At 36.4% G+C, this 23023-nt stretch overlaps 1 protein-coding gene and 1 long non-coding RNA gene across 2 annotated transcripts in view; one reads left to right on the top strand and one right to left on the bottom strand.

The window, feature by feature from the left end:
• Nucleotides 1–23023, top strand: part of PIK3C2A (phosphatidylinositol-4-phosphate 3-kinase catalytic subunit type 2 alpha) — an 82380-nt gene that overhangs the window by 23433 nt on the left and 35924 nt on the right. The window contains exons 3-8 of the mRNA XM_028517696.2: nucleotides 5698–5801; nucleotides 10984–11141; nucleotides 13776–13896; nucleotides 14636–14747; nucleotides 15926–16005; nucleotides 16133–16196. Of these exons, the coding sequence (XP_028373497.1) occupies nucleotides 5698–5801; nucleotides 10984–11141; nucleotides 13776–13896; nucleotides 14636–14747; nucleotides 15926–16005; nucleotides 16133–16196 (639 nt within the window). The remainder of the gene's footprint in view (nucleotides 1–5697; nucleotides 5802–10983; nucleotides 11142–13775; nucleotides 13897–14635; nucleotides 14748–15925; nucleotides 16006–16132; nucleotides 16197–23023) is intronic.
• Nucleotides 3758–5691, bottom strand: LOC118501306. The gene is made up of 2 exons (XR_004903934.1): nucleotides 4689–5691; nucleotides 3758–4474 (listed from the first exon to the last, which is right to left on the bottom strand). It is a non-coding gene; the product is annotated as an uncharacterized LOC118501306 (long non-coding RNA).

Below are 23023 nucleotides of genomic sequence, written 5' to 3'. Positions count from 1 at the left end.
CCTGTAGGTAATTAGCTGCTTTTCTCTTGGTGCTTTTAAGATTCTCTCTTTAACATTTGACTTTTTACTTATGATGTGTCTTGGAGTGGGCCTCTTTGCATCGATCTTGTCTGGGACTCTCTGTGCTTCTTGGATTTGCATGTCTATTTCCTTCACCAAATTATGGAAGTTCCCTTTCATTATTTTTTTCCAAATAGGCTTCCAATTTCTTGCTTTTTCTCTTCTCTTTCTGGCACCCCTATGATGTGAATGTTGGACCTCTTGAAGTTGTCCCAGAGGCTGCTTATTACTATCCTCATACTTTTGGATTCTTTTTTCTTCTTATTGTTCTGATTGGTTGTTTTTTGCTTCTTTATGTTCCATATCATTGATTTGATTCTTGGCATCATCCACTCTGCTGTTGTTTCCCTGTAATTTGTTTTTTATTTCAGTTAGTGTGTCCTTCATTTCTGATTTGATCTTTTTTATGCTGTTGAAGTCCTCACTAAGTTCATTGAATATCCTTATAACCAGTGCTTTGAACTCTGCATCTCGTAGGTTGGTTTTCTCCATTTCGTTTAGCTCTTTCTTGAGTTTTGTTCTGTTCTTTCATTTGGGCAATGTTTCTCCTCAACTTGGCAGCCTCCCTGTGCCTGTTTCTACGTATTAGAAACAATGTATTCTACGTATTACTACATATTCAATGTAAAACTACATATTAGAGCTGCTTTGACTCCATGTCTTGTTAATGGGCCTAATATAGTAGTTGTCCTGTAGGGTCCAGTGGCACAGCCTCCCCTATCACCCAAGCTGGGTACTTGGGGTGCACCTTTTGTGTGGGCTGAGTATACCCTCCTCTTGTAGTTGAGCCTTGATTGCTGTTGGCAGGTCAATGGGAGGGATTCACCCATACCAGTCAGCTGCAAAGATTGACTGTGACCACTGACTACCAACCTCTGCCCTCTGTGAAGGATCAGCTATACAGGGGTAGGGGGGTGGTGCTACAACATGGTCTGTACCTGTTATTGGGTGTGCTGGCCCTGGCATTTTCCTGGAGGTGCAGGCCGAGGTTAGCCCCCTCCTGTGTGCTGCCTGCAGCTACTCTGCATGAGCTATAAAGCAATCTGAGATGGCTGTTACTTGTGTTGGGCTTGGAGATTCCCATTGCAGTACAAGTAGCAGCCAAGCTGTGAATCTAGGGTGGCTGCTGCTAGTGCTGGGCCTCAGACTCATGGAGGCCAGTTTTTGATTGATAGGATGTAGGAAGTTGTAAAGCATAGGCCAAGACCAGCTGTTCATATGGAGAAGCAGCTTGGGTGGTCCTCTAAGTTGGGTGGGGTGGAGTCTCCTGGGGTCTCTGAGGTGGGTAACACAGTTACCCAACCTGGGTTAGCCAGGTTGATGGAGTGTCAGATATGGCATCAGCTTGCTGGCTCAATCTGGATGGATGTGGTTTCTTTAATTCTGTAGTTCTGTAGACTTCCCTTCAGCTTGATTTCTGATGGTCCTGAGTGATGGTTGTTCTACATTTTAGTTGTAATTTTGATGTGGCTGTGTGCAGAAGTGAGCCATGTCTGCCTATGCTGCCATTTGACCAGAAGTATCTGTTGTTTTTTGTAAAGAGACTTTTGAGAGGTTAATGGCAAGGTGGTTAAGCATGTGATTTCTGAAGTTAGGCTACCTGGGTTGAAATCCTAACTTGAATATATTAATTATATGACATTGTATGAGTTAAATAAACTTCTCAGTGCAATTTACAGATTTATTTAGTCTGCAAATGGGAATAATAATAGTACCCACCTATTAGGGCTTTGTTAGAAATAAACAATACATACATACCTACCAGTAAATTTCTAAGAGCAGAGCCTGACATGTAATCAGTGCTCATTAATTTCTAGTTTTTCGATTGTGGTAAAATATACCTAACAAAATTGACCATTTTAGCCTTTTTAAAGGTGCGAGTTCAGTAGTATGAAATACATTCACATTGCTGTGCAGTCCCCACCAAACACCTTTTATCCCTGGAACTTTGTTAGCCTGTAAAACTGAAACTCTGCACCTGTCACAGAACAACTCCCCGTTCTCCCTTCCCCCACGCTCCTGGCAGCCGCCTTTCTACATTTTGTCTGTGATTTTGAATACTCTAAGTACCTCGTGTAAGTTGAACCACATAGTATTTGTTTTTTGTGACTGGCTTATTTCACTTAGCATAACATACTCAAGGTACATCCATGATGTAGCATATTGCAGAATTTTCTTCCTTTTTAAGGCTAAATAATACTCCATTGTATGTATACATCTCATTTTGCTTATCCATTCATCACCTGTTGATGGACACTTGGGTTGCTTCCATGTTTTAGCTATTGCAAATAATGCTGCTATGAACATGGACGTACTAACATCTCTTCAAGAATTGCTCTCAATTTTTTTTAGTATGTACCCAAGAATGAAATTGCTGGGTTTTTTGGTCCTTGTATTTTTAACTGTATGAGGAACCACCATATTGTTTGTTTTCCCACAGTGGCTGTACCATTGTACATTACTAACAACAGTGTGTAAGGGTTACCATTGTACATTAGTACCAATAGTAAATAAGAATTCTGTTATCTTCACATTCTCACCAACATTGGTCTTTGGGTTTATTATTATTTTTAAAGATTTAATTTATTTACTCTTAGAGGGAAGGAAAAGAGAAAGAGAGGAAGAGAAACATCGACTGGTTGCCTCGTGCACGCCCCCAAGTGGAGACCTGGCCGGAAACCCAGACATGTGCCCTGGCTAGGAATTGAACTGGCAACATTTCAGTCTGCAGGCCAGCACTCAATCCACTGAGCTACACCAGCCAGGGTTCTTTTGTTGTTTTTAATAGTAACCATCCTAATGGGTGTGAGGTGGTGAGTTTTAACTTGTTTTTAGAGGGAGTAAAATATTCAACAAGTTGAATCAGTGGTTCAGTGCCTCCTGAACTGGATCTAAAGCTCTACAAAAATATAAAATTCAATAAAACTTGATTTTTACCTTCAAGGAGCGCTCCCATTTGGACAAATATTAAAAAGGATATAATGCCTGGCTGGCGTAGCTCAGTGGATTGAGCGCGGGCTGGGAACCAAAGTGTCCCAGGTTCGATTCCCAGCTAGGGTACATTCCTGGGTTGCAGGCCATAACCCCCAGCAACCACACATTGATGTTTCTCTCTCTCTCTCTCTCTCTCTCCCCCCCCCCCTACTTCCCTCCCTAAAAATAAATAAATAAAATGTTTAAAAAAAGTGTCATTTAAAAAAAAAGGATATAATGATAATGGTGTTTGTTCACAAGTACTTGGAAGTGCTAGGAGGGAAGAATTGCTTCATATTGAGTCATTATCAAAAGACATTATAGAGGAAATGGCATCCTGTTGAGCCTTAAAAAATTGGTAGATGTTTGACTTATGAGGGGAATTTAGGAGGAAGACATTGAAGACAAAATTTCAGAGTGGGATAGCTCATTTGTGTTTTATTAGGAACAGAATATGATTCAAGCTAACTGGAATGTAGAAATCATTTGTAAAGTTCTCAGAAATTTGATTGGATTAGATTATGACAAACCTTGAGTGTCAGACCAAAGGATTTGTTAGAAACATCCAATCCCAATAGGGTAGTATGGTCTATTTGCTCTAGTACTTGTTTCTATAACACAAATTAACTGTTGTAATTGGTAAATATGAGATTGATGTCAGTATAATGGGGAAATAGCATTAGTTCACACATAATCTTTACCAGCATATCAACATTTTTTAAAGAAAGATTTTATTTATTTATTTTTAGACAAAGAGGAAAGGAGGGAGAAAGAGAAAGAGAACAGTCGTTAGGTTGCCTCTTGCTGGTCCTAAACCCAGGCATGTGCCCTGACCAGGAATTGAACTGGTGACCTCTTTGTCTGCAGGCCAGCACACTAGCCAGGGTGCATATTAATGTTTTAAAGCAATCAAGAACAAACTTTCTCACAGTTAAAAGAAAGTATTAGTAATATAAGAAAATGTTAAGGAAAACACTGAAAATCCTGCAGACATCTTATTTAGTAAAAATGCTGTTGGATGAGTAGCTTCAAGAATGGTTTCATAATCCACAGTGTTAAGCTCCCTGGTGAAGCAGTTAGCACAAAGAAGATGTGAAGACATTTCCTTTGCATTAAGAACTTTGTTGAAGAAATCTATATCTTAGATGATATTTTTAATTCCACTGAAATTGGTAGACTAGAAACAAATGCACTCGAGAATCCATATAATAAATGAAGCCGGAGCTCCAGGGTTTTAAAAAAGGTTCAGAGACCATAATGCTAGGTGAAAATTTAAGTGCCGACTTAACTGTGCTAATATTTTTATAAGGTGTTTTTATTGTGTTAGTTGGGGTTTGATGATAAAGTTACACTGATTTTGAGTAATCTGCCTTAATCCTGTTTTTTTCCATAAGCTTTGTTATTTTTAGTTGCAGTTTTCTGGATCTCAAGACTTTGTTTTCTTTTTTTTTTTTTTTAAAGATTTTATTTATTTATTTTTAGGGAGGGAAGGAAGGGGGAGAGAGAGAGAGAGAGAGGGAGAGAGACATCAATGTGTGGTTGCCAGGGGTTATGGCCTGGAACCCAGCAATGTACCCTGGCTGGGAATCGAACCTGGGACACTTTGGTTCCCAGCCCGCGCTCAATCCACTGAGCTATGCCAGCCAGGGCAAGACTTTGTTTTCTTCCCCAAATGTGCATATCACAGTCTAGCAGAAAGGGCTCTGCCATACTTTAAAAGAAGACAATTCATAAAGGAATTATTGCCCTAAGTTTCCAGTTTAGTTTTCTGACAAAGTGTTCATTGAAATCTATTACAACTCTTGAAATTTATATATTGTGTTCTGATTCACTTAGTTTTGAATTGTGAGTGTTCCGATTCCAATTTTAATGGAAACTTACATTTGAAATTTGTGCCAAATAAGTATTTTTGTGTAGTAACCACAGTACCTCTAAATATGGACTGTTTGGCTTTGCTTGTGTGGTGAATTTATTTTCTAAATGTTCAACAAAAGTTTTGATCATAAACTTAATTACTAGAGGACTGTTAGTTATTTGTATAACTTTATTAACATAGAGAATGTTCACTAACTCCCAGAACTCAGTCTCTTATGTAAAGAACCAGCTGCTGTGTTGGAATTTGAAGCCTAAGTTAAGTCCAGTGTGGGGCAAAAGTAGGCTCACAGTTGTTTGTATGGAAAATAATACAGTAATAAATTATAATACAAGAATAAATTCTGTTTCACATTTCTCACAACTGTAAATCTACTTTTGTCTGACCCTGTGTATAGAATTCCTGGTTTATTAGAGGATTCCTAATTGTACTTATCTCTTCATTTTCTTAAAATAAAGGGCTAGTCCTTGAATTTCATTCAGCTGTTACTTTGGTGTTCATTTTGGGAAGATTTCGAATGGAAATGTCTTTAGCATTCCATTCTGACTGACCAATACAAAGAATAGGATATTTCTACTTTCGATCCAAGAGAACCAGTGAACTTTAAAATGAGGCTTAGTTGGCATTACTTTTACACATAGAGTCCATAATTTCAAACTTTGTTACTGATGTAATTAATTTTACCTTCATATCTTTGTACATATTTTTGTAAAAGTGTGTTTATGCTATGGTGCTATTTAGCATTTTGGGGATCTTTTACTTTTAAAATAAAAACACTTTTTTGATTACAGAAAGACCCAAATGGGACCAGTAGTTTGCCAACTGGAAGTTCTCTTCTACAAGAAATTGAAGTACAAAACGAAGAAGTGGCAGCTTTTTCTCAATCCATTACAAAGTAAGGAATTTTTCTTTATAAATTAAATATTTTTTATTAAATGCTTGTTTAAAAATTTATTGAAAATTAGCTTAGTGCTAATTATTCTAAAGTTTTTAACTTTTTATTTTTTTTCTCCTTGTGGCTTAAAACTTAAGTTGGCACATTAACAAACTAGAGGTGAACCTGTTAGGTTTCTGAGTACTTAGCAGAAGGACTGAGGTCAGACAGCAGACTTCTGATAACCAGTTATATGGCTTAAACAGTTAACTTCTGTTAACCAGTGAAAATATGGCTTAAACGTTCAAGTTTCAGTACACTTAAATAATGCCTGTTGTTTTAGGGACACTTAATTTTGCTTTATTCTTTTTTAGCATTCAAAATAATGTGCTTATTTAAGAGATAACATGTACAATTAGAGAAGCAAATGTATTTTCTGTAGGTTAGGCAAATGCAATTCTAAAATGATCTTTTAATCTTAAATGTGTCTAATATTTTTAAATTGAGGAAATTGAGACTCATAGAAGTTACCCTCCAAAGCTTACTCAGCTATAGTCAGCCAGGTTTCCTTTGCCCCTAGTTCAGTGTGTTTTCTTTCCATTATATTATATTGCTCTACTAGCCGGACTTCCATTTTGAGGACTAGAAACACATCTTAAAGTAGTTTAATCAAGCGTGGTTATGTGTTGGCTCACAAACCCCTACAGCAGAAAGAGGAAGGATGGGACAGAGCTCAGTGACAGCCAGATCCTGGAATCCTTACACTGTAAGGGTCCCACCTCCCTTTGGGCTCTCTTTTCCCACTTCTGTCCCTGCTCTCACTCCATGCATGTTGGCCTCATTTTCTTCTACTGCAGATGGGGTATCGATGGCAGGAAATGTGGCCACTGATAGCTTAGATTTCATATTCTAATGGTTATGCTAGTAAAGACAAAGGGAGGCCTCTCAGCCAGCACCAGACAGAAAAAACCTCACGGAAGGAAAAAGTGGACAAAAAACATTGTGGCTAAGACAACGGGAATGTTATCTTTTCTAGACTGTTGGTAATATTTCATTAAAGCTGTCACTCTTTACATTACCCTTTTTAACCAGAATTGTTCTGCAGAGTACCCTAGGGGGAAAAAAGAAGAAAAAATATCAGTAGAGCTACTTTTTCTTCCCAGCAAAAGTTACTCTTAATTGGATTTTTAAAACTCATGTTTTTTAGTAGGCATTTAAAATAGAAGAGACAAAGACCGTACTTTCAGGGAATTTCTACAGTTTGTTACTAAAATAGAAGAGATAATTTAGATGACTTAGTATATAAATTGCATGTATTAGAAATAACCTATGCCATTATATCATTATGTGTGTGTGGTTAACAATTTGGAAATAATCTTTTACTTTAATGGTTTGGAAATAATCCATTATGTGTTCATCTAGTTCTATTTAATTTTCTCTCAAAGCCCTGTATGTTTTCTGTTAAACTGTTGAGTGACTATTGCATTTAATTTGAGAAATTAGGCTGTCTGTGACCTGCCCTTTCTCTCTATTTGAATCTTTGAGTTATTAACAAAGACTGCCAATAAGCTAAAAAGATTATTTTTACACATGCACACATACACACACACACACAACGGCTTATGTAATATGAAACCCCAGAGTTCTTTTTGTAATTTTATTTTCATTAGTAGAGTATGATTGCAACAGGTATTTCAGAGGTGTTTTTGAATCATGCTTTAGGAACTTCTCTCATTCCCCTGTGACCTTGGCGAGTAAGATCAGGAGGAAATGTCCCTTGAAGAAATTAATGACTCTATTTTTTTCAATATGCTAATACCTGCAGTGCATTTTAAAAACAAGTATTTATATTCTTACAGAGTCATTTACATTCAGCTATAAAATTATTAAAAGACTGTCAGGATGGTAACTGCTTACAGTTAACATTAGTGTATAGCAGCCTTAGAATTTAGTGCCAGTTCTTGGTCTTTTTTTTTTTTTTTTTTTTCCTCCTCCTTCTGCGACGTTAGGGAGTTGGGCTGTTGATCTCAAAGGTTGCTTTGTTTCAGGCCCTGTAGTGCTTTGATTCAGGACCTTTCATTGTTACTGCATTTCTTTCCTGTCACACTCAGCGTTAATTGACAAAACCTGCTGTTTCCACTAGCTGTCAGTTCAGAGAAAGTTCTTAAGACGAGAAGAATGTTCAGCACCAGTATAAGTTTTTGCTGCTTTTTTTTTTTTTGTGGTTTCCTAGGGGATAAGATGAGAAACTACACTTTAGACTTTTCATTCTGAAAAGCTTTGTATTTCTTTTCTTTATATATGGTTCAGATCTAATATTTATATCCTATAATATGTCTTGATCCCAAGCAAGGATTTCACCTCTGCATTTAGTTCATTTTATTTTAAACAATGCTGAATCTATACTTTCCTGTAAAGTAGCATTCGATTAAAACTCTCATTTTTATCTTTAATTTAAAAATCCTCATTTTTATGTCTTCTGTCCTGATTTTGCATGATTTGGCTCTGTCTATATATAACTTTAGCTGGATCAGGCACCACATTAAACAAACAACCAAAGCTATGTCTTTCTTTGGTGGTGATAGGAAAATGGAAATTTTAGAGAAGAAGAAAATTAAAGTTAAAAAATACTCTTTACAGGTAATTAGTTAAGAACATCACACTATGTTGGCTTAAAGTGTCCATAAAAACATTTTATATGGTCTATTACATTGAAGTGAATAATTTACTTGGCAATTACCAATTTACTCATTTAATTTGATTTCATATATTTACTTACAAACAAAAAAATGTCCAACTTTAAGGAATCTTTACCATCTTGGTTTTTCCCCCCAGTTTTTGTAACGCAAACAAAGCCATGAGAATAGAAGAAATTATCAATTTTATAGAAAAACAAAGAAAATTACTGTGCATAGGGGTAAATGGTGATGTAAGGAGACTTCACTTGGGGTGGTAAATACACAATATAGTTTACAGATACTGTATTATAGAATTGTACCCCTGAACCTATATAATTTTATTAACCAATGTCACCAAATACAATTAAAAAAGAAAAATAATCACTGTATTTTTCTGGACCATCTTTTTTTAAACTTAAAAAATGTATTGATTGGTGAGAGAGAGAGAGAAAGAAACATCGATTGTTGTTCCTCTTATTTATGCATTCACTGGTTGCTTCTTGTATGTGTCCTGACAGGATTAAACCTTCAACCTTGATATATTAGGGAGACACTCTTAATGGACCAATTTAGCTACCTAGCCAGGGCTGGAGTAAACTATCTTTCATGGTGTCAAGCAGAGAGAAAAAGTACTTACTAGAAAATAAACTGGCTTTATTGTGATAAAATATATATAACATAGCATTTACTATTTTAACCATTTTTACACATACAGTTCTGTGACATTAAGTACATTCACATCGTTGTGTAAAAGAAGGGACTTATTTTAGGAAAGGGAAATGAAGGTTTTTTCCCCCCAAAGTCAAGTTCATTGAATGCAACTTTTATCACTGGAATTTTCATCCAATAAATTCTTGTTTTCTGAGCTATCATCAGGATTTCTGATTTTCCTTTCATCATCCTTAAAATATTTGTTGTCTGAGAATTGAAAGCTTGCTTAGCTGTAGACAAAATTCTGTACCATTTCATATATTAGTTAATTATATGATTTGCTGTATCTGTTTCATTCATACTGTAGAAAACAAGAGAATATCAAGTATGTGTGTCTGTACCATTTCATATATTAGTTAATTATATGATTTTGCTGTATCTGTTTCATTCATACTGTAGAAAACAAGAGAATATCAAGTATGTGTAAAACAATAAGAATCTTGGGCTGGGTCCTATGAAGATGTCATTGTGTTGCCAGAGGGATAGGCCTGACGACAGATCTGAAGATAATGTGTCCGGATTGAGTTTTCAGTGTGAATTTGATTTCATTACTTATGATACCCCCTTTTCAATTACATTTCTCTTTAATGGCAGATCCTTTGTGACACTTACAATCACAGTGCAGAAACCAGACTTACTCATTTACTCTTTCATTTATTTGACAAGATCCTTACCGTGCTTACTCCGTACTAGGTAGGCCCTGTCCTGCGTGCTTTAATTACTTAATTCACATGATTCTCACAACAACCCTGTGATGTTAGTCTTAGTGTAATCCTGAGTTTACAGAGCAGGAAATCAAGAAAAAAAAAAGGAGTTTCAATAACTTGCCTAAGGTCACACAGCTAGGAAGTTGTAAAATCAGGATTTAAACTCAGGTAGTTCGGTATAGTTTGGTACTTGCCCTCTCTCTAGAACCTTTCTTTCTGTCATCTCAAACTGTTTTATTCTATTCCTGTGACTTCATTATTTTAATCTCTACAGAAGCATATGCACAGTACTTTTCAGTATTCATTCCATTTATAGCCCTGTGAAAAGCAGATGTGAAGATTGGAACTTGTCTTCTAGCCTCCAGAAAAAAGTTAAAGGAAGCTCCTAAGTTTGAGAAGGATCAAATCCTCCCTTGTCTCTGATAACAAAGCACTGTCTGGAGATGAGCCAGCCAGGCACCGTGCTCTTGTATTTAAATTTAAACTATAATGCTTGTCTGAATATCTGTGAACACTAGGAATACTTTCCCAGGCAGTTATTACCATTCCCTAAGTTTCAGAAATCACTTTGAGGGAATAAAGGCCTCATAGCACTGGGTAAAAACCCATTTTCTATGTTTCGTTTTGTTTTTTAAGAAATCACTGTCTGATGACCAGAAGCAATGTGTAGGAAAAAAGGTTTTGAAAAAAGGTTTCGAAAAAACAACAAATATTTTATTCCTCTGGCAGTTTAGGGCTACATTACCTATATTATCAGTGAGTGATTAAAAATGTACCATTTTGTGTAATTACACTGTGTAGCAAAAGAATCTGAAGCAGAGCACCTCACATAAACGGCCGTGTGCCCGGTGTGTGCCTGGTTAACGCTGATAAGGGTACCAAAGAGGTCCTGGCAGTGCTTAGTCTCTTCCCTTAGATTCCTTGTATTTAAAAGGCAAATGCTGGTATTTGGGGTATTGGCAGGGGTCCATTGCAGTTTTCATGAGCTGCTCTAGGACTGAACAAAGGCACAGAATTGAATGGCTGTAAGCATGCACAGTCTATTTCAGGGCTCAAATAAATGCAGCTTTTAAAAAAAGAATTTAATTTCTTCTTTCTTGGGAACAGATTGAAGACCAACTTTCCATACACCAATCACCACACAAATCCAGGCTATTTGTTAAGTCCAGTCACAGTGCAAAGAAACATATGTGGAGAAAATGCTAGCGTGAAGGTCTCCATTGAAATAGAAGGATTTCAACTACCAGTTACTTTCACATGTGATGGTAGGTTTGTAGTTCCCCAACTGTCCTGTTTTGCTCTGGTAAGAGAGAAAATGTTTAAAATGTTAATAATTATTATTTTCTTTATAAACTGACTCTTAGTATCATTTTAAAAAATGTGTGTGCATGAGTGTGGCTGAACACTTAACATTCATTAGTTATCCTCTTTTAAAACTTGGCATCTCATTTGGATACTTTCCTGGGTAGGGCAAGTGGGAAAGCATTTTATCTTTAGCTGCTGTACATATTTCTCTGAAGAAGGCTGAGGAATTTTGGTTAATCAGTGGCTCTTGGCCAAGGCCCCAAAGCATTATATAAGAAGTCTAATAAAAAGATAGCTAATTAAATAGAAAGCCCAGTTCTTTCTTTTCTTTTTTTGTTTGTTTAATGGCAAGAAGAATGCTTGTTTATAAAAACCCGTCAGTAAAATTGAAATTCTAGTTATCTTGCTAAGCTCCTCTAAGGCAGAGATTTTCAACCTTTTTCATCTCATGGCACATATAAACTAATTACTAAAATTCTGCAGCACACCAAAAAATATGTATATTTTGCCGATCTGGCAGAAAAATAGGTATAATTTTGATTCATTCACACTGATGGCTGTCATCTTTTTTAAAACTTGATCATCTAAGGGAGTAGAGGTTAGGTGCCCCTGACTAAAGAGTCAGGTATTGCGTGTTTTAAAAAATCTTGTGGCACACCTGTTGAAAATCGCTCTTCTAAGGAGAAGATATTTCTCTTTTGGTATTTTTTTTAATTTTATTTATTTATTTTTTAGAAAGAGAGGGAGAGAAACATCAATGTGTGGTTGCCTTGCACGGCCCCCCAACTGGGGATCTGGCCCACAACCCAGGCATGTGCCCTAGACTGGGAATCAAACTGGCAACCCTTTGGTTCACAGGCTGGCACCCAATCCACTGAGCCACACCAGCCAGGGCTGTCCTTTGATTCTAAGTCTTCCTTTGAAACTTGATGTGGGTATCCTTTCTAGAGATATATCCCCAAGTCTGTGGGAATTTTTTGTTATAATTTTTAAAACTACTCTTATTTTCTTTCATAGTTTATTGCTTTTCACAATTTTTATTATTGTAATGGGTTTCTTCTTTTTAAATATTTTATTTATTTATTTTTAGAAAAGGAAGGGAGGGAGAAAGAGAGAGAGAAACATCAATGTGCAGTTGCTGGGGGCCGTGGCCTGCAACCCAGGCATGCGCCCTGACTTGGAATCGAACCTGTGACACTTTGGTTTGCAGTCCGCGCTCAGTTCACTGAGCTACGCCAGCCAGGGCTGTAATGGGTTTCTAACAGTAAAATAAGATCCTATATTTCTACAGTACTTTGGCCTAAAAATTTTGCCATTTTTTTTCTTTAATGGTTATAACTAGGAATATGTTCAGTATTTGGATACTTTCTTTGTAGCTTTGAACTTTTCAAGGCCCTTTGAAAAAATATGATCTGAAACAAAAATGTTAGCCAGTTATAAAGAGTCATTCTTTTAGTTTCTAAAGGAAGGATTGTTTTAAAAAATAACCTCACACATTTTGGGTTGAGGTATCGTTTCAATCTAAGTATGCTATAAGAATTAATACTAAAATTGAAGGAAAAAAAGATAATAGGTCTTTTGAAATAAGCATGAGTACCAGTGCTTATACATTGATAACAAATATTTTAATTTGTGTCAAATTTTGACTTGCTCTAAAGATCTAATTGCTTAAGATCTAATATCAAAATCTAATAGCTTAAAAATATTTCAAATACCTATTGTTTGGTTCTTCATAAATGTGTACAATTACAATGAACATCTCTGTTAAGAAATGTAACCATATTGTGGTACACATGGTTTTTATATGTTCAAATGATAAATGTCACCATTCATTTGACTATTCAGAAATGTAGCCATTGTATTAGATAGAGGTTTTATGGCCTTTACTGCCAAGCTGTTAACTTGCATGAAGTTTGAATGTAAACTTGCTTTCTAAATTGAATTTAGGACCTTGAAGTATAGAAATAGTGTACTTTAAAGGTTTCCTTAGTTTTTAATTTGTTGTAATCTTAGTATCCAGCTATTGCCAAGAATGATAATTAAACAATACTTCTTACTTGCTAGATTTTTATTGTTTATCATAAAATATGCTAGGCAAACTTCAAACATTTAAGATGGTGATTCTTTGTCCTTCTGAAGTGGTTTAGGTCATTATTTGCTAGAAACTGCTAAATGTCATCCTTTTTGGAAGCATCTGCAATAGGGAGGTGGCTTTCTTAGCTTAGATTTACCCTGATACAGTAACCACCAGAAATGTGACGAATGTAGATTGAGATGTGGTATAAATATAAAATACACACTGGATTTCAAAGACTTAATTTGAAGAGAATATAAGATACCAGTAATTTTAAAATCCTGATTATATGTTGAAATGATATTTTAGATATATTAGGTTAAGTAAAACTTTAAAATTAGCTTCACCTGTTTCTTTTTACTTTTTTCATTGTGGCTACAAGAAATTTTTAAATTATACATGTGACCTGCATTGTATGTTTATTGTATAGTACTATCTTAGATATAAGAAATATAATCTGAATAAATGTATACTTAGAGTTAAGTGAGCAAAATGCAAATGATGACTAACTCTTTTACAGTGAGTTCTACTGTAGAAATCATTATCATGCAAGCCCTTTGCTGGGTACATGATGACTTGAATGAAGTAGATGTTGGCAGCTATGTTTTGAAAGTTTGTGGTCAAGAGGAAGTGCTACAGAAGTAAGTTTATTCATTTAACTACTGAGCGATGTCTTTGGAAATTTCATTTTTAACAGCTTAAATTAGAAAAAATTTAAGTTCAATTTGTAATCCAAAAATATACTGGGTCCTACTGAATTGACTCATTGTATCAATAAAATTGTATTGGGTCATACTTTGTCAGAGAAGTCATGTCTCAGACAGTGGGGGGATTTGAGAGACAATTAAGACATGGTATTAATATTTCCCTTAAAAAGCTTATAGTCTCAGATGGGAAGAATGGTGGGCAATTGGTTGGTTGTAGAACTTGAAGGTTTTTTTCTTTCTGCAAAGGGTCAATAGTGACTGACATCATCACAGCCTTCATCTTCCTTTTGTAGCATGCACTGTTATTTTATACAAAGGGGTCAGTTGTGATTTCCTTTTATTTACCTGACATAATCATTATATGACTTTTTCTGAACCCATAATTATTGCATCTGGCATTTAGTCTTGTTACAGATTTCATTTTCTTAGGCCACTGAAAATGATCTGTCCCTATTTTAAAATTTTCTTCATCTTCTTTCTTCTTTGTTTTGACTCTTCTCATGTGGACTTAGTCCTCTACTCAAATGCTCATATTTGGTTTAAAAAAAAATCTCTGTATTTTACCATTCTCTTCCATTTCTGATGCGGATGCAATTTATATTTTACTCTTACCTCTATAATTTCTATTTTTAAGAAAACAAAACATTGATGAACAATTACCATATTTTAACAGTAATCATTGCCTTGGAAGTCATGAACATATTCAAAACTGCCGAAAATGGGACACGGAGATTAAACTACAACTTTTGCCCTTAAGCGCAATGTGTCAAAATCTAGCCCGAACAGTAAGTGTTTGCCTTATAATTGAATTGCTTTTGTTCAAATCTGAATAATTCTGCTAAGGAGCTAATTGGCAGTTTGTTATCTTCTGTAAGATTTCTGGGTTGGACTGGAAGTGATGGACTCTTTTTCTCAAAAGGAGTCCTTTTAGCAGATGCCGTGAGATTTTTAATCAAAGGTTAGGTAGCATACTACTCAGAGCAAGAGGCCTATTTGAAAATCAAAGTGGAGGAATGAAAAATTTGATTTGTAATAGTTTTACACAAGAATGAAAACGTCAGTTCCTAGTCAAGGAGAAATGAGGAAGAAGGAAAGAATTTGAATACTAATCCAGTTTTTTTTGCGGGGGGGGGGGGGGGGGGGGCAATGGGGGGAGATCTACACTGTAACTGAGAAAAATACATCACTTCTCACCAAGTGAAAACTAATTCTGTGTTTTAAAAGTACAGTCCTTTTTTTTGAGTTTAAAACAAAATAGCATTCAGGAAATGAGGCCATTTTATTACTGTATACATACTTGAATTTTAATCTCTAAAGAAAATTATTCTTCACATGGTGGAATTTTGGGTGGGAAAATATCAGTCATTTCTACTCTCAATTTTTTTAGGTTTTGCTGCTATGTTAGGTAGTGGAAACTATTTCACAAAATTCAGTATATTTTAGCAGTCATTAGTAACTTCTCTTTTCATTTCTTGAGGAATGATCTTCCTGAATATATTTACATAGTAAGGACTTATGGTGGGAGAGACTAGTGCCTCATGTATTGGTGTTAAGGATATAGAGAAACTTGATTATCATTAGAAAGAAAATGCGGAAATTCAAATGATTTCTTCCCCATCTGGTTCCCACCCCACCTTCATTTGGCTGTCAGCCATCTTTAAAAGTATTTTTAGCTTCCCAGTCTCTATATAGAACAGAAGTAATTTTGGCATTGGGAGCTGTTTATATATTAGAAACTAGACTTAAAAGTATTATGTTTTCCACTTAAACAAAAATTTTCAGACTATTCACTTTTTTAGAGTCAATTATAAATAACATAATTCTGATATTTTCCTTTGTTCTGAAAAATCACTTTAGCTTTAAGAATTTATCATACACTTAACCGTATTTAATTTGGCAATAGAAAGACCAAAGAATAGATTTGATTTTTTTGGTAAACATTTGTGTATATATGTTTGTTTAGGCGGAAGATGATGAAACACCAGTGGATTTAAACAAACACCTGCATCAAATAGAAAAACCTTATAAAGAAGTCATGACAAGGTGTGGCATCTAAAGCATTAATTGCAGCTTTTCATACTTTTCAGTGTAAATACATTTATTTTGGCAAGTAAAACAGTCATTTTTGTATATAGTATCCTTCAGCCACAATAACTGTTCTTTATTTCAGACACCCTATTGAAGAACTCTTAGATTCTTATCACAACCAAGTGGAGTTGGCTCTTCAAGTTGAAGTAAGTCTTAATTCACATTTTGACATGATGACTTAAAGATTCTTGTCTCTGTCCTATTTTAAATACTAGTGTTGGTATTGGATAAAATATTGATGGACTATTTAAACTATATATATATTTTTTAAGATTTTATTCATTTAGAGAGAGGGGGAAAAAGAGAGGAAGAGAAACAGCGTTGGTCGCCTGTCATGCTACCAACTGAGGAACTGGCCTGCAACCCTGGCATGTGCCCTGACCAGGAATCGAGCCAGCAGCCCTTTAGTTTGCAGGATGGTGCCCAACCCACTGAGCCATACCAGTCAGGGCCAAACTATATTCTTAATGTTCATGTTTGATGACTTGTTTTCTGACCCAGCTTATTAACAGAAGTTGTCAGTAATGCTTAGTCAGCATGTGTACTCTCACTTCAGCTTTATTACTGAGAACCTTTAGTTCAATTCAAAAAAGCATTTATTGAATGCTTACTATATGCTACTTAATTGGAGTTACGAAAATGAATGAACTAGTTACTCATCTACCAAGAATTTAAAACTAGTGACAGGGGATTTAAACAAAATTTCAGTGTTAAATGCAAAGTAGAGGTATGCATTGAGGTTCTTTGGGAGATCAAAGGACACTTCTTTCAACTTAAGTGTTCAAGAAAGGCTTCTAAGAAGGGATGTTGCCTGAGTGACATCTTAAACAGTATTAAACAGTAGCTAGAAGAAGGTAGTTGGTAAGAACATGGGAAGAAAAATACACAACTGTATAACATGTGGTGGACGTATAAGCACTTATATGATAGAGTACAAAGTGTGAAGTGAAGGCAGACCTAAGTTATCGCCTCATAATTCATGTTAAAGAGTTTTATTGTATTCTCTACATTAGGAGGCCACATCCAGGACTCCCCCCCCCCCCCAGCTTTTTCAAACTATAAGAGGAAGTTTATTTAGAAAGTTACAGAAACAAAAGAAGGGCCCTTGGACCTTAGGAGAGAAAGTTAAAGGCAATGCTTTGGGGCGGTGGGGGCGGTGGGATATAGGAGGAGGAGAAAGACATGCGTGCTCCTAGGAGGGAGAGTGCACCTCCCATCCACTTTTTTCCTTTTTTGCATATTTGATATTGTGTTTTCAGCTTTGTTTGGAGGTTGCATTAACATTTTCATGCCACAAAGGTGCACTAAATGTCACTTTGTTACATAAAACAAATGAATATTCATCTTTGATTTATACATTCTTCTCCCTCAAAGATTTCCCAACTTTCACATTTCATATTTTGGCTCTGATCAATTACAAATCTAATCTCATCAGAATAAATAAATATCAATAGTAATGATAATATAACATTCTACTTCATCTTGTAAACCGATTAGATTTTTGACATCTTGTTTCATACTTACTACTTTATATGCTATTGATCTGTATACCAGTTTTAATGTAGAATTACCATTAGAACTCACAAACAGATTATATGGAACCACATTATTATATCATACAATATATGAGTGCCATTTCTCTGGAATGTAATAAAAAATAATAATATTAATAGCTATCATTTATCGACCATCTCTTGAGCAGCACCACTGTGATGAATCCTCTCTGTCACCATCTCCATTCTTCACCACAGTCTACAGCATAGGTTTTCACTGCATTCTATGATTGAGGAGTCTGAGGCCCAGAGATGCTAAGCAAGTTCTCAAAGGCCACATAACAACTAAGTAGAACATAGGTCTGCATGGTTCCTAGACCCATTCTCCCTCCAGTACAGCATGTTGCAGTGAAGAATATCATAAGAAATTGTTTTCGTTTTACCCATAGTTGTATCAGGTGAGAGCCAAGGACCACCATGTCAAAGTCGAAGAATTCAGGTTCTTTTTTAATGTCAAACATTATTGGTGTGAGTTTAGAATAATCGGCACAGTTGCAAGTAGTAACACAAACTCGAAGCTTTCAGTTATTCCCGTTCTTCTCCGTGACTTGTTTTTTTCTTTTTGAAAGGTCGTTAAAATAGAGTTCAGTTCTGGAGACTGAAAGTCTGAGATCAGGGTATGAGCACGGCCAAGTTCCAGTGAGAGCCCTCTTTCTAGTTGCAGACCGAACATCTTGACTTCTTGTATCATGTGGCCAAGAGCAGAGGGAAGGCCAGGGCTGTCCTGACTCTCATAAGGGCACTTTCCAGTCTGCTTTCTATTTTTGTAAATACTTTTTTTAAACACAGCCATACCCATTTGTTTATATAATTTTCTGTGCTTGCATTTGAGTAATTAAGACAGAGGGCATATATCCTAAAGTATTTACTCTTTGCCACTTTACAGAAAAAGTTTGCTGATTGCCTGCTCTAGCCATTTGAAGTGTTTTTAGTTGAGGGTGGGAAGTGGAGTGGGGTGGGGTGGGGTAGGGTGGGTAACATGGGTAATCCTGAGCTCTGAAATGACTTTGGCTATACCCTGGAAGTAAGGCTTAGGGTTGATAAGATTGGATTTAGGAAGACTATTTAGGAAGGGTTTTTTTTTTTTTTTTTTTTTTTTTTTAAATATGTTTGTGCAGGTTTATCTTTTTTTTTTCTTCTAGATTTTTATTTATTTGTTTTTAGAGGAAAAGGGAAGGAAAAAGAAAGGGGTAGAAACATAAGTGTGTGGTTGCCTCTCACGTGGCCCTCTCTGGGGACCTGGCCTGCAACCGAGGCCCTAACTGGGAATCGAACTAGCGACCCTTCGGTTTGCAGGCCTGCGCTCAATCCACTGAGCTGTACCAGCCAGGGCAGGAAGGTTTTTTTGAATAGTAGTCCAAGTAAAAGATAATGGCTGTGGTAAAGGTTAAAAAGGAGAGAACTGATTAACAATACTTAGAGGTGAAATTGGTAACATTTGATGGGTAATGAGGTAAGAGAAGAAGAAATAGTGTAAGATAACTTCTGTATTTCTAGCTATGAATACATTCTTACCAGCACATACATGTCTTCATTTATTCAATAAATGTTTACTGAGTATCTCCTCATTGTGAGGCACTATTGTAAGCGCTGAGGATATAAGAGTGAACAAAAGAAACGGTAATCCCTGCCCTTAGTTTAAATTTTGGTTGGAAGAGAGAGACAATAAAATATAGTAGGGAAATATATGTGATATCACATGGAAAGTGCTATAGAGAAAAATGAAAGAGGAGAGTAATGTTGCAATTTCAAATGAGGTAGTCAGAGAAGGCCTCATTAAGCAGATTAATTTGATTCAGGAACTGAAGGAGAGGAAGATGTTACTGGTTATCTGGGGGAGGAGTGTGCTTGGTATATTTAAGGTCCACTAGGTCTTTGTAGCTGGAATAGAATGAAAGAGGTGGCGAGAGTAGAAACAAATGAATTCAGATGTTTTGCTACAGGAGAAATGATGATGGCTTGGACTAGATTGGTTACAGTATAAGTGATGAGAAGGGGTTGAATTCTGTGAATATTTTCAAGTTTATGCTAGGATGATTTACTCCTGATTGATTTAGATCTGATGTAGAGCATGAGAGAGAGAGAGGAGAGAGAGAGGAGTTACGTGTAACTCTAAGGTTTTCTAACAGCATTTGGAACTTTGGAGTTGCCTTTTAGTGAGATATGGAAAAATTGTAAGAAGAGCAGGTTTTGGGGGAAGATCTGTTACTCAGTGTTGGACATTATGTTTGGTATGACTATTATTCATCCAAATAGTGATGTTGAGTAAACAGTTGGATATGAATCTGGAATTTAATGGAGGAGGTCCAGGCTGGAGATGATGATAAACTTGGGAATCATCAAAATATGAATGGTATTTTTCAGCCATAAGACTGGGTGAGATCACCATTGCAGGTAGAGAAAAAGAGCTCAAGGACTGAGCCCTGGATATAGCTCCCACACTGAATAAAAAAATCTACATTTTCCTGCAGCAACCACTCCACTTCTTTATTCCTCTCGCTGCAGAACTCTTGAAAGTTAGTGTTTTTGCGGCTCCCACTTCCTCTTCTCATTCTCTTATGAACCCTCTCCAGCTAAGATTTCAGTCTCAGCACTTCCCTAAAACTGCACTTATGAAGATCATGAAGGACTTCCATGATCATGTTTCCAGTAGTTAGTTCTTAGTCTTTATTTTTCTCAATTTTTCTATAGTGTTTGATAGAGTTGACTATTTCCTCCTTAAAACACACATGGCCTCTGGGCTACCACTTTCTTGGTTCTCCTACATCCAGTGTCTTTTCTGTCCTCCCTGTCACCTGTAGCTTCCCTCTGAACTCCTTATCTTCCTGACTTTCTAACATTAGAATGCCCCAGGTCTAGGACCTCTTTTCTTCTCTCTATTTCACAGCCTAGGTGACCTCACTTAATCTCATGTCTTTAAATACCCTGCATGTACTCATGGTTCCAATTTGTATCTCCAGACTTAACTCTTCCCTTAACTCCACATTCAGGTGTCTTACTACCTGACATCTCAAATTTAGATTTAGAAAACTGATTTTTTAAAATTAATTATTATTTTTTAAAGAGTAACTTAGTCCTTTTTAAAAAGATTTTATTTCTTTTTAGACAGAGGGGAAGGGAGGGAGAAAGAGGAAGAGAGAAACATCAATGTGTGCCTGCCTCTCATACGCCCCCAACTGGGAACCTGACCCAGGCGTGTGCCATGACTGGGGATCAAACTGGTGACCCTTTGGTTCACAGGCCCATGTTCAATCCACTGAGCTATACCAGCCAGGGCAGAAAACTGATTTTTTATACTACCCCTCATATTTATTAATTATAATTCCCTTTCCGAATAAATGGCAACTCTGGCCTTCCATTTGCTCAGGCTAAAACCTTGGCATCATATTTGATTTCTCAAGAAACGGCTCTTTCACATCCCACATTCACTCTAATTCCTATCTGCTCTGCCCTGAAAATACTAAGAATGTGACCACTTTTTGTCACTGTCAAGGCTACAGTCCTCGTTAGTTACAATAGTTTCAATAGTTCCTCACTGGTCTCTCAGCTTCTACCCTTGTTTTTTCTTTAAATATATTTTATTGATTTATTTATTTAATATATTTATTGACCAGACAGGGTCATTGGAACCCAAACAGATTTCTAATATCAAAATAGTGAGTCCTCAGTACTACACCCTCTTCATGTTAAACACCCTCTCTTTAATTTTTATGAATATTGCCAAGTTCCTTAATCTGACCACTGCTCCAACAATTTCCTGTTTCTTTATCTCTCCATCTTAAACCCTTTTAAAATGGTAAGTTATGTCACTCTTTTGCTCACAAAAATGTTTGCTACCTTAGTAAAATTCAAAGCCCTAGTGGCCCAGAATGTGTAGGGGGCTTGAAGCCTACACCTCTCTGATCTGGCCTCCTACCCATTTCCTCCTCTGTCTTAGGCGATCAGTAGGCATGCTCCCCAACCGGGACCCTTGTGCTTTTTCCCTCTTTTAGTGAGTGCTCTTGCCCCAGATGCTTGCATGGCTTATCTTTCAGGTCCTCAAGGTCTGTGCTCTTGTGTCTCTGTCTGAGAGCTCTTCACTGACCATCTTATTAAAATAGTGACTCTATCATATTTACTCCTCATATTTTATAGCTTTATTGAGATATAATTTATATACCATAAAATATACCCATTGGATGTGTACAATTAAGTGATTCTTTCAGGAAATGCATAGCATTGTATAATTGTTACCACAATCCAGTTTTAGAACATTTTTATTACTCCCGTGTGCTACTTTGCAGCCACTCCCCACTCCCAGCCTCAGACAACTTCTGGTTCCTGTCTTGATAGATTTGCCTTTGAGATTTCATGTAAATGAAAACATACCCCATGTAGTCTTTTATATCTGATTTCTTTCTCATACTGGACTGTTTTTAAACTCTGTCCATGTTGTAGTAGATAAATTGTAGGATGTAGTCATAGTTTGTTCCTTTTTTATTGCTGAATACTTTGTGTGGACATACCACTTTTTGTTTATCCAGTCAACAAATAATGACATTTAGACCATTTATAGTTTTTGCTTATACATAGTGTTGCTATAATTATTCATATATAATTCTTTGTGCGGATATATGTTTTAATTTCTCATGAGGTAGGTTGTAGGAGTGCAGGGAGGTCAGGAAGTTGCAGAAGTTTTAATTCCTCTTCATCTTTGCTTTCTAGAGATAAGATGTTAATTATTTTAATAAAATGAAAGTAGGGTTGCAATAGGGGTTTTGAGGCAAGGAATAATGGTTTGGCTACACATTCTAAGGGGAATGGGAAAGAGAGCTGACCAAGAGGAGGTAAAAGGAATGTTAAGTGGCAGGTAGGCTCCTGCTAAAATCGGGGACTGTTGAATCTGTATGGTTGTGAGATTTGTTAGAAGTACCCAGCTGTCAGTAGAAGCAGCAGGAAAGTTTCTGAGCTCAAAGAGCAGGTTTTGTTAGACTGAGGGTATGAGGGCTACAAGCAAAGGAGATTGTGATCAGAGTATGATTTGTAGATGAGATTCTGGTGGGGTATAGTTCAGGGATTGGAGATCCTGTGTTCTCCACATAGACATTGATATAACTGAGGGTTATCATAGGATGTAGGGTAGAAAGTCGGATAAATAACCAGAGCAAAAATGTGGCGTGCCCTGGGGGAGGTGACCACGTGTAAGTAGCAAGGCAGATCACTCAGCCAGGGGCCAACTCAGGAGACAGAAATTCTAATACTAGTTATTTGAACAGGGACATTTGAAGAGTCATTAATTAGTAAAAGGTAGTTAATTACTATAAGGGGTTAAAGAAGACTGTAATGCAGAAATTTGCATATTATTGACATGACAAATCAAGCCTGTTGTGTGTTTTTGTAAATAAAGTTTTTTTTGGAAGATAACTATGCTCATTCATTTA

Source organism: Phyllostomus discolor, chromosome 6 (assembly GCF_004126475.2).
Source record: "Phyllostomus discolor isolate MPI-MPIP mPhyDis1 chromosome 6, mPhyDis1.pri.v3, whole genome shotgun sequence".
NCBI classification, from domain to species: domain Eukaryota; kingdom Metazoa; phylum Chordata; class Mammalia; order Chiroptera; family Phyllostomidae; genus Phyllostomus; species Phyllostomus discolor.
This window is presented reverse-complemented; position numbering and strand designations above follow the sequence as displayed.